Here is an 11,388-nt window from a genome sequence, read left to right as displayed (position 1 = left end):
ACATAAACATTGGAACCATTCTGTGTACCTTCTGTACCCTGGGTGGTGGTGGTGGTTGTTTTTGAGAGAGAGAGAAAGCATGAGTAGGGGGCAGGGAGGGTCAGAGGGAGAGAGAGACAATCTTAAGCAGGCTCCAGGCTCAGCACAGAGCCTGTTGCCAGGCTCTTGATGTTCAACCGACTGAGCCACCCAGGCGCCCCCACCCTTTTCTCTTAATTTTTAAATGTTTATATATTTTTGAGAGGGGGGAGGGGCAGAGAGAGATGGAGTCTCTGATAGCCACAAAAAAGGGGCTCTGTCTAACTTGAGCTTTATCGTTTTAATCATCGGAGACTTGTCAAGTGGTGGGCTGGTGAATGTTTAGCAGCTGGCTCTCCGAGGGAGGGAGGAGAGGTAGGTTCTGATTGGTAGCGCTTGCCCATTTCCGTGGTGTACAGCCTCCCACTGTGGCCAATGTCAAACTGCCAACGTGTCATGGAAGGCAGTGCTGGGATGGGACGCACTGGTCTCACAGGCTGGAGCTGACTTGACTTTCCAGCTGCCCAGGTTGCCCTCTTGCCCCTCTTCTTCCTCCCCCCATTCATCCCCCTCCCTGAGGATCATCCAGAGTCACAGGGATTGAATGTTTGTTTGGGAGTTGCTGAAGAATGAGAACATCCTGAAGGAGAAACTGAGGCTCAAGGAGGTCCAGATGATCGTCCGAGGGCACCAAGCTGGATGATGTTTCACAGGGTGTTAGTCCCTGCGCTCTGCTCGGCACACTTCTCAGAGGGAAGCCCATGCTTTCTACTGCAGAAATACACTGCCTTTCCTAACACTCCTCTTCCTCCTCCTTTGGTGACTCTGGCACTAGATCCTCAAGAGTATGAGTCCCAGGCTTTGCCCCCAGGAGCTGAGAGCCAAGTGGGGAGGCTGAGACATGGGGGAGGTTGACGCAAGGCAGAGGGGTGAGTGCCTTCTAGCAGCTTCCCTGTGCAATCGACTCCAGTCTGGGTGTCCCTTCTCTTCTCTCCTTGTAGCAGACATTGTTGAGGGTTCCAATTCCTCCTTCCTGAGGAAACTCGGTGTTTTCTACTCTCATGCAGCAAATGACCCATCCCCAGTTCTGGGAAAGGGTAGGTCCTGATTAGTCTTGGTCAAACCTGTAATTTATTTCTCCTTGCCAGAGACTGTTTAGGAATGGAAAGTGATCCAATCCTGGCGAGTGAGAGCTGAGGACACACGGGGCGGGTGGTGCATAGAAAGAGACAACCTCTCTTCTTTTTCTGGATACTTGGAGCTCGGTGTTATAGTTTGGGTGTTGTGATTACCTTGTCGCCAGGCTGAAGATGAGGCCAATCCATGAGGAACAGCACAGCCCAAAGAATTACAGAAAAGGGGAGCCAGAGGCCTCACGGCATCCTGCCTCTGACCTTCTTGTTAGGGGAAAAAAAATATATTTCCCTCCAGCCTAAATCACTTTGAGTTGATGTTTCCTGTTACTTGAAGCCAAAAACATCCTAAATGATAAAATACTTCCCATCTATCATCCACATTACAAATGTACTGGTTATTATACAACAGGGATCTTATCGTATCACTTCCTGATTCCAGTTTTTCAATGGCTTCTGTAGAAGTTAGGATGGGGGGGAGGGGCGCCTTGGTGGCTCCGTTGGTTAAGCGTCTGACTCTTGATTTCGGCTCAGGTCATGATCTCACGTTTCACAAGATTGAGCTCTGCACTGACAGCGTGGAACCTGCTCGGAACTCTCTCTCTCTCTCTCTCTCTCTCTTCCTCCCTCTTTCTCTCCTCTGTCTCTCTCTCTCTGTCCCTGCCTGCTTGTGTTCTGTCTCTGTCTCTCTCAAAATAGATAAATAAACATGAAAAAAAGGAAATTATGATAAAATCTTTGTTTGATGACTCCTCTCCCTGCATAACGTCCACCCACCTCCCAGAAAATGCCAGCCCCTGCAGGTAGGACAGTTGGTCTTCGTCCCTGGATCCCTAGTGGCTGGCATAGAGCCTGTCACAAGGCAGGTACTTAATAAATACTGTTGGATAAGTGTGGAGGAGAAGGAGCTAAGGCTGGGAGGTGGTCAGGTTTCTAGGCTCCAGTTTAGGCTTTGCACTGACTTGTTTTGGGACGTGGGATACATGTCTCCTCTGTCTGGACCTCAATATCCAAAACTGTAAAGAAGGCATATTGGACTAAAGCAGTAGCTTAAGAGTGGGGTTTAGGGGTGCCTGGGTGGCTCCATCAGTTAAATGTCCAACGTCAGTTCAGTTCATGATCTCACAGTTCGTGAGTTTGAGCCCTGTGTTGGGCTCTGTGCTGACAGCTCAGAGCCTGGAGCCTGCTTTGGATTCTGTCTCTCTTTCTCTCTCTCTGCCCTTCCCCTGCTCACACTCTCTCTGTCTCTCTCTCTCAAAAATAAATAAACATTTAAACAATTTTTTAAAAAGAGTGGGGTTTAAAACTACCCCTCAATGACTCCACATAGCAGCATATATGCTTTTAATGTCCACTCATGCAAAGCTTTATTTATTTAAAAAATTTTTTTAATGTTTATTTATTGTTTTAGAGAGAGACAGAGAGACAGAGCACAAGCAGGGGAGGGGCAGAGAGAGAGAGAGGGAGACACAGAATCCAAAGTAAGCTCCAGGCTCTGAGCTGTCAGCACAGAGCCTGATGCAGGGCTTGAACTCATGAGTTGAACTGTGAGATCATGACCTGTGCCAAAGTTAGACGTTCAACCGACTGAGCCACCCAGGTGCCCCATAAAGCCTTAAAATGTGGGCTCTTGTCTCTCATAGCAGCATCAGTGTCCATCTGAAAAGCCTTCATACTTGTGTGTGAGACACACGGTCTATCCTCCTAGACAGCACTGGGTGCCACGTGGTTTCCAGATGCCTTCCTTGAGCTGAGGGGCCCACAGCCTGGGAACACTGGCCTGGACCATCACAGAGTGCTTCAGGCACTAGGGGCTTGTGCGTCTGGCATGGGCCACAGCAGTTATAGCTCTTGCTCAGGGAGGGTTGCCCAGCAATTAGTGGTAGATTCAGACTCCCTCTTCTCTGGCCTGGGTTCCCTCGGCTCAGCCTGCCTGGCCGACAGCACCGGGCCCCTTCAGCTTCCCTGGAAACGAGAAGCTGGGAGGTCTGTGAGCCCTGAGATTGCAGAGGGTACGGGGACGAGGTAGATGGCAGCACGCACAACGCTGACAGCCCGAAATGACAGGAAACATACTTCATATGCCCGGGGTGTGCTTAGGAGCGGCTGGAATTACACCCTCAGGGCCGAGCCAACATTGTGTGAGTGGGAGCCTGAACCAGTCCGGACCCCGCAGAGGCAGGGACAGCGTGGGGGGTCTCGGCCCATGGCTGCGGCGCTGAGCAGAGAGGCAGTGAAGACAGGAGGCGGATTCCTAGCTGGAAACCAGGCGCGGGGAACTTTTGCCTTTCCAGACACATGTGCTCATTTGTTGATTTGTTCATGATTGATTGATTTATTCATTCATTCATTCATTCAGCCAGGTAGTCAGTCACTCAATGCTGCTTGAGGCTGGGCATAGGGTCCAAGGAGGAACTGGGCACAGAGGGAGGCAGATGCACTGCACGTACTCAAGTCTGTCCGGGTGGGGTCAGCTGGAGGTGCCGGCCCCCCACCTGGGGAAGGGAAAGGAGGGGGGAGTTGGGAGACATGTTCTAGTGGAACGAACGTGCTCATCTTCTGTGAGCGGTACTTAGAGGACAAGGAGGAGGACACCAGGCAGGTCAGGGGGAGTCTCTCACAGGGAAGGATGCATGTCTTGTTGATAAAGGTCTTGGGAGATGGAGGGACTGGTTGGAAAAATAAATGAGCCTGTATTTGTGTCTAAAAGCGGCAAAGTGGGCTGTGCTCATTTCGCTTCAGAGAGGACGTGGCTCACGGTGACAGTGGCTCTGTATAGAATGCGTGTGCCCCGAGGGGTAAGGGGGCCACCGGCGCCTGGCCAGGCGGTGGGCCCGCAGGTCAGGCCATGGTTAGCAGTGTGTTCTGAGTCTCAATGGGAGTGAGCGACGGGAGCCCCTGAAGGTGTTCAGGCAGGACGCAGCACTCTAGCTGCTGAGCAGAGGCAGACTGGAGGGGGAGGCCGGGAGAGCGGTCAGGAGGCTACTGCCCTGGACACTGTGAGCATTGGCCTCAACAAGAATCGGAGAGGAAAGAGAGCAGAGGAAAGAGAGCAGAGGGCAGATTCCAGAGCCATTTCTGAGAACTGACAGGGGCACGTGGTGATGGACGGGGTGATGGCCACTTCCTGGACCGTGTGGCATGGATGTTTAGGCCGCGGAGATGGACGGTAGAGGGTCCCTCTCCGTCCTGGTCTGGAGTAAATGGGAACCGGGGGTCTGATGCTCCTCCAGAGTCAGAACCTCGGTTCACACTTGCTGTCTGCTCAGCCTCCCATCTGGTCTCAGCCTCCAGCCCCTTGCCTCTCCAGTCTCTCTGTGTCCGCACTGATCTCAACAAGGGTTGTGACCACGCCACTCCTCTGCTGAAAAACTCTCAAGGGCCACCTGTGGTCTCGAAAGATCTGCTCCTTAGCCTGGCAAATAAATTCATCTACAATCTGACGCCATCTACCTTCTCTGTCTCCATCCCTTGACACTCTCTACTAACCACAGAGAACAATAATGGTAACAACAGCAGCAACAACACACAACAGCTGACACACAGCACTGATGTGTCCCAGGCAGTGTCCTAAGAACTTTACATATATTCGCTCATGTAATTCTTAGTAGAAAAACATGGCAAGCCTTGGACTTCCCGGAATGGACCATATTCTTGCCTTCAGATCTTCACCTTCAGTTTTCTTGTTCTGGCATCCAGCCATCCCTCCAGCCATGTGATAGGTATTTACGGACCATCAGCTTATGCCAGGCCCTGAACTAAGTGCCTGGGATCCCAGTATGAGTAAGATGTGTACCTCTCCTTAATAGGTACAGTCTAGCGTGGGAGACAGAAACATGAAGAGTCAAGGTTAAGTGCAAAGTGATAGAGAGGATGGGGGCAGAGAATGAGCCCTAATCCAGACTGGGGGTGCCAATCTGGCCCACTGCTGCTTTACCCCATCCCGGAAGCCTTCCCGACTTTGCCAAGCTGGGTGAGGCTCCTCTTCTGTGCCCCTACAGTCCCTTCTCCTCCTGTACCTCAAACTGCCCACCGTGTATGGGAAGTGTCTGTGTGGCTGCCTCCTCCTGAGCCAGAGAAGGCAGAGGACAGTCTGACTCACCACTGCCATAGCACCTGAGGCAGCTGGACACGGGTCCTTATGATGTGCTGAACAGAAGTGCTTGCAGGATAAAGAGCCACAAAGAGGGGCATCCTCCACTTGCGCTGTTCCCTGGTGCTCTCCCCATGGTCAGGCCTGACCTGATTTCCTTTACTGAGCCCGGCTCAGGCCCCTCAACCCGGAGGGCACCCCACAGGGATCAGGCCCCGTGGGTAAGGGTGGGGCTGCTGCTTTCGTGAACTAGTCCAGGAGCAGCCTGGCTAGCAAAGGCCACACCAGAATGGGGGCCCAATGTACCCCCAGACAGATTGGAAGCATCTGGCCTGGGCTCCTGAGGAAGAAGCAGTATCCTGGGCAGCTCTAGTCTTGGGGGTAAGAGGGAGGAGGCCCCACAGCAGCCCTCAGGATCCCCTGGTGGTTGGGGTGGAGGTGGGGTGTCTCTGACCATTCCTTTGGTTCCTGAGCCCTTTTTGCAGCCTCTGGGCTATGGGATCCGTGGACGCTGTGATGAAGGGCGTCAGGGATATGTGACGCTAGAGTGGTCTCTAGGGGTATTTGCAGAATATTCCAAGTCTGGTGACAGCTCAGGCTGGCCCCTTGGACTCTCATTGGGGTAACACAGCTCTTTCTGCCCAGAGCTCTGGAGTAGCAATCACGGGCCCTCCTAGAGGGGCTGTGAATCGTGGGGCAAGGACCTGGAAGGACTCTCCCAGGCAGAGTGGTTGGGAAGCTCTGGCCCCTACCCTCTGCTCCTTGCCTCGAAGCCCATCTTGGCTCCTGGTGCCTCTGTAGGGGTGGGGGCTGGGGGCAGGGAGCCTTGGGGGCTGATGCTAACAGCTTTGGACAGGGTGGGAATTTCCATTCCTATCTAGGGAGCCATCAACGCCGTGTGCCCTGACCTGGGCCTTTGGCCTCCAAAGGGCAGTGGGAAGGCCGGCCCCAGGGCCAATCCCTGGCCATTAATCCCTCCTGCCAGCCTGAATATCCACCCAGCGTGGTCAGACAAAGGACTGCCCAGCCCAGCCACTGTGTTCCTCCCGCCCCAGGGGCTCCACTCAGACGCTGGGCCGCCTGGAATCCAGGCCCATGAGAAAGGGGCCGCCTTCACTGGCCATCTTATGCCCGGATGCTCAGCCGCATCCCGTCCGGCCCAGGGCCTGTGAAAAGAGGGCCCAGCCACGCTGAAAACACGGATTAGCCCTTGGGCCACCCCCTGACACCGGCCTGCTCGGCTCCGGGAAGCAGGCCCAATGGAGGGGGCCGGGCAGGCACAGAGAACTGGAAAAGTCTGGGTTCTCACCCCTTTGGCCCCGTTCCCTGCCCCCACCCTCCCCAGGATTAGCGTAGCCAAGTGCACATTCAGTATCATTTAGTGAACATGTACTATGTTCCAGGCTCTACACATGGATTGGAAAATTGAAAGTAAAGAAAATTGCTGTCTTCCATGGGAGGTAATAAAAGCCACTCTCCATAACCACCTTCTGCCTTCTGACGTGAGCATACACACACGAACCATATCTGTAGGTGTGAGACAGAGGCTGTGGTGGGGTTTTCAGGGCAGCCTTAGGCTCCAAGGGAAGGTGGGGAAGATGGTGGCTCTGATCTGGGCCTGAGTTCAGCTGCAGGGTTATGCTGCACCTGAGTGAAAATATGCGGGCTCTGAGATCACTTCTCTGGCTCTGACTCCTTCCTCCCCTTCCTGGTTTAATACTGGAAATGCCAACTGGGGAGTAGAAAGAAGAATCTCATGTTACCAAGTGCCATTGTGGGCTAAGCACCTCTCCTACATGATCTCATCTGAATCTCATGACAATGCTGACAAGGTTCATTTGGCAGGTGAGGAAACTGAGGCTCAAACAAGCACTGGCTCCAGGTGGCTCCTCTCGCCCAGCTAGATTCCCTGCGGCTGTAGTTGCTTGTCTTGTCTTACGTGAGCTGTTTGTTGTGCCTGTACCATCTTGTGTTCTGTAAGGCCTGGGCTCGGGCCATAGGGTGCAGTTCGGAGAGGGTACTGAGGGGGAAACTGTGCACATAAACCAGGCTGGCTCTTCATGGTTGTAGGGTTGGGGGGTCGTCTCCAGATCTCTGAGTGCCACCTTCTCCTTCCCTCTCTGCTTCTACAGCCCTCTCTGCCCACCTGTCTCATAGCTGTCATTGTCTGTGTGTCCACCTCGCCACCAGATCGAGAGCCTCTTTCTGTCTTCCCTGAGCACTGGCAGAGGGCCTGGCACAGAAGTGCTCAGTGAGTGATGTGAGCTAAACTGTGGCCAGGAGACCTCAAGGTGGGGTGGGTTTGTTGTCCACATGGAACTGACAGCACTTGCAGATGGTGGAGTTGTGAGGAGTGATGGGGGAAGGAGGAGCCCAAGATGGTGTTCATTATTTCTGCTCCCGGGGGATGAGGGGGCAGGAGGGCTGAGATCTGGAGGGCAGAAAGGGGAGCAGGATGGGTTGGGGTGCACTGGGTTGAGGCTGATGTCCAGTGGACACTGGAAATGCTGACCTGGAGGTCAGGAGAGAGGCTAGGCATCAACTCTGCAGCGAACATTGGGAGAGCCAGAAGAACTCCAGAGGAAGTCATTTCTACACTCCCAGCTTTAACATACGGTGTTTGTGGACGAGCCCTGATGCTGGAGTTGTGGGCTCTGGAGTTGATTCCAGCCCTGCCACTTACTAGCTGGGTGAAGTTAGGTAGGCCCCTTAACCTCTCAGAGCCCCAGTTTCCTTATCTGCAAAGCAGAGATCATGGAACAGCACTGACCTCACGAGGTGTTTGCCCTGAACTGAGATAATGCATGTGACTTGTGTGCCACAGACAAAGGCTCAGGAATGGTGGCTGTCACACTATCAGCTGAGACTGGAGCTGGGAGAGTGGGGCCCTCCAGCTTCAAGTTTGGATTTGGAAGCCCTAGACCACAGGCCTGTAGTTGCTAGCTCTGGTCATCTCCACCCCAGGGGCCCAGGACTAGGATCAGGCAACTGGGGCCCCCAATTTAAGGAGGCCCTGGCTCTCAAGTGCCGACCCTGCACTTACAGCACCTTGAAACTGAGTGCCCCCCCTTTTAAAAAATTTTTAATGTTTATTTATTTTTGAGAGAGATAGAGCATGAGTAGGGGAGGGGCAGAGAGAGAGGGAGACACAGATTCCAAAGCAGGCTCCAGGCTCTGAGCTGTCAGTACAGAGCCTGATGTGGGGCTCAAACCCATGAACTGTGAGATCATGACCTGAGTTGAAGTCGGATGCTTAACTGACTGAGCCACCCAGGTGCCCTGAAACTCAGTGCCCCCTTAAATTTAAGCCTTGGGCATTTCACTTACCTCACTTACCCCCAGCCCTGTTCCCTTGATCTCACCTCTCCCCCAGGACAAGCCTCTGAAAGGCCAGGCTTCTGCACTTTTTGGTTCCCTTCAAGCCAGGGCTGGCTGTCCTGTCACTTTGGAGAGATTTCTTGAAACTAGGCTGAGGGTGACATTACTTCTGGATGGTGGTGGTAGGTGGTATTTCCCAGAGTGAGTTTTTAATAAAAACCACTAAGATACCCCTCTCCACACACACACACCCTCAGGGAGATGTGAGTTTGGCATTTCTGGGCTAGTAAGCACTTTTCTCAGACCTCCAGTCTGTGGAAGCACTTAGGGAGTCTCTCTCTGGCCCAGCAACTGGTCCTTGGAACTTTGGGCTCTGTTGGCCTGTGTTGGTTGTGTTTTGTGCTTCTTCCCAGTGTGCATGCTGTGGGGGAGGGGGGGAAGGGGGAGGAGGGAGAGGGGAGAGGGGGGAGGAAGAAAAGGAGCTCTTGCTCTAGAACAGAAGGAGCACCGAGAAGAAGAGAAGAGGCAGCCAGAAAGGCAACTCTATGTTATGGACTTTCTGGGGGCCCTTGATTTAAAGCAGCCAATCCTCTGGTCCCCAAATGTGCTAGTTGGACCACTTTTCAGGATTTTGTTTTTTCAAAGGATGCTCACAAATGGCTTGGACAGGACAGGGTTGTGCAGGAGGTGTAGAGAGAGGAGATGGTGACCCTGGAACCACCCAACACGGTCCTCCCACACAAAGCTGGTCTTCTCGCTCTGCCATTGCCCCCACCCTACCATTTTAACGTCCAAGACCAGCATGGTGTCAGGACACTGAAGGCTGGCAAGGTGGTCCTGGGTGGCTCTCATTTCGGCCCCAGCTGGGGTAGGAAGGACCTAGAGGAGGCTAGGGGAGAATGATGAAGAGGCAGGACCAGGAGGAGCAGAATAGGGAAGGGGCCCCAAAGAGCACTGAAGGGATGGATTGGTGATTAGCATGGGCCCAAAGAGGAGGGGGTTGAGGGAGAGGCAGAAAGGGGGACGGGGCCAGGACCAGGACCGCACTGACCCAATGGACGTGAGGAAGGGATGAAGCTGGGTCTGGAAGGACTGACCCAAAGAGACAAGACCAAGGGAAGAGCGACATGTAGGTGGCGGGAGGGAAGAGGGGGGCCGTGAGCCTATTAAGGGGATTGGGGCAGCAAATCAGGGAGGAGGCGCTGGCCGGCGGCAGGGAATATCCGAGCCCTCTCCCCTGCCTGGGGGGTGGACGGGGGGAGGGGAAGGGGAGGGGGGCAGCGTCCATATAAGGCGGGTCGGCGGCCCCTGCTCTCTCCGAGCAGCGCGGGCAGGGGCGGCCGCATCCCCGTGACCGGGCGCAGCGACATGGAGCCGCCCGCCGCGTTCTCCGGCTTCCCGGCCCTGCCCTCGGTCGCGCCGTCGGGGCCGCCGCCGTCGCCGCTCGCCGCGGCCGAGCCGGGGCCGGAGCCCGAGGAGGCGGCCGCGGGCCGCGGGGAGCCGGAGCCCGCCCCCGCGCCCGGCCCGGGGCGGCGGCGGCGGCGGCCCCTGCAGCGCGGGAAGCCGCCCTACTCGTACATCGCGCTCATCGCCATGGCGCTGGCGCACGCCCCGGGCCGCCGCCTCACGCTGGCCGCCATCTACCGCTTCATCACCGAGCGCTTCGCCTTCTACCGCGACAGCCCGCGCAAGTGGCAGAACAGCATCCGCCACAACCTGACGCTCAACGACTGTTTCGTCAAGGTGCCGCGTGAGCCGGGCAACCCGGGCAAGGGCAACTACTGGACGCTCGACCCCGCGGCCGCCGACATGTTCGACAACGGCAGCTTCCTGCGGCGCCGCAAGCGCTTCAAGCGCGCCGAGCTGCCCGCGCTGCCCGCCGCCGGCCCGCCGCCGTTCCCCTACGCGCCCTACGCGCCCGCGCCCGGGCCCGCGCTGCTCGCGCCGCCGCCCCCCGCCGCGCCCGGGCCCGCGCCGCCCGCGCGCCTCTTCAGCGTCGACAGCCTGGTGAGCCTGCAGCCCGAGCTGGCGGGGCTGGGCGCCCCCGAGCCGCCCTGCTGCGCCGCGCCCGACGCCGGCGCCGCCTTCCCGCCCTGCCCGGCCGCCGCCTCGCCGCCGCTCTACCCGCCCGCCGCCGAGCGCCTGGGGCTGCCCGCGCCGCGCCCCGGCCCCGGCCCGCTCCCCGCCGAGCCCCTGCTGGCCCTGGCCGGGCCCGCCGCCGCGCTCGGCCCGCTCGGCCCCGGGGAGGCCTACCTGAGGCAGCCGGGCTACGCGCCCGGCCTCGAGCGCTACCTGTGAGCCTCCGCGGCGGCACGCGCGCCCCGTCTCTGCCCCGCGCGGCTCCGAGAGCGCCTCGGGGACGGAGCGCGCCTGCGACACCTGCCGCCGCCTAGCCCGCGAACGCTCCCTCCCGCCCGTGAGCCCCCTCGGGCCCCCCCCCCCCCCCCCCCCCCCTCGACCCATCCTCCCCAAGGACGGGACGCGCGCCGGCCCGCGGGGCGCGGACCGGCCCCCCCCCCCCCCCCCCCGGCGCTGGATCGGGTTCCAAGTCCCAGAGCGGGAGCGCCACCAGCGAGGGAGCCCCGAGCCTGAGCCTTCGGAAGCCTGACCTTCGCTGTCAAGCCGCCTCCTCGACTGGCTGCTAACTTCTTCCGCCTTCCCTCGAGTTTTCCCAACACATTAGAGGTCAGACTCCTGGGTTCATGACTCCATTGCTGTCTTGCCTCCGTCTCCCCACAAGTTTGCCCCCACCCCCACTTACCTGTCTGTCTGCATTTTTTTTTTTTTTTTAAACTGGGACAGAGAGCCCCTTCCACGACACCTGTC

The 11,388-nt window shown here is 56.9% G+C and overlaps 1 protein-coding gene across 1 annotated transcript; it reads left to right on the top strand.

Moving 5' to 3' along the window:
• Window positions 1-9,461: 9,461 nt before the first annotated feature.
• On the top strand, window positions 9,462-10,860 carry FOXE3 (forkhead box E3). Its single transcript, XM_039219771.1, has 2 exons — window positions 9,462-9,532; window positions 9,888-10,860. Exons 1-2 carry the CDS (start codon window positions 9,462-9,464, stop codon window positions 10,858-10,860), a joined length of 1,044 nt encoding a protein of 347 aa, XP_039075702.1.
• The last annotated feature ends 528 nt before the right edge of the window (window positions 10,861-11,388 follow it).

Source organism: Hyaena hyaena, unplaced genomic scaffold (genome assembly GCF_003009895.1).
Source record: "Hyaena hyaena isolate Hyena2069 unplaced genomic scaffold, ASM300989v1 scaffold_831, whole genome shotgun sequence".
Taxonomy (NCBI): domain Eukaryota; kingdom Metazoa; phylum Chordata; class Mammalia; order Carnivora; family Hyaenidae; genus Hyaena; species Hyaena hyaena.
The sequence above is the reverse complement of the archived record's forward strand: the minus strand, read 5'-3'. Positions and strand labels throughout refer to the sequence as shown.

What these genes read in the sequence shown, in the direction of transcription:
- FOXE3 (XM_039219771.1), top strand. Translation starts at nt 9,462, where the DNA reads ATGATGAAGAGGCAGGACCAGGAGGAGCAGAATAGGGAAGGGGCCCCA. An exon ending in AGCACTGAAGGGATGGATTG is followed by an intron (nt 9,533 to 9,887) that starts GTGATTAGCATG and finishes CTCTCCGAGCAG; the next exon opens with CGCGGGCAGGGGCGGCCGCA.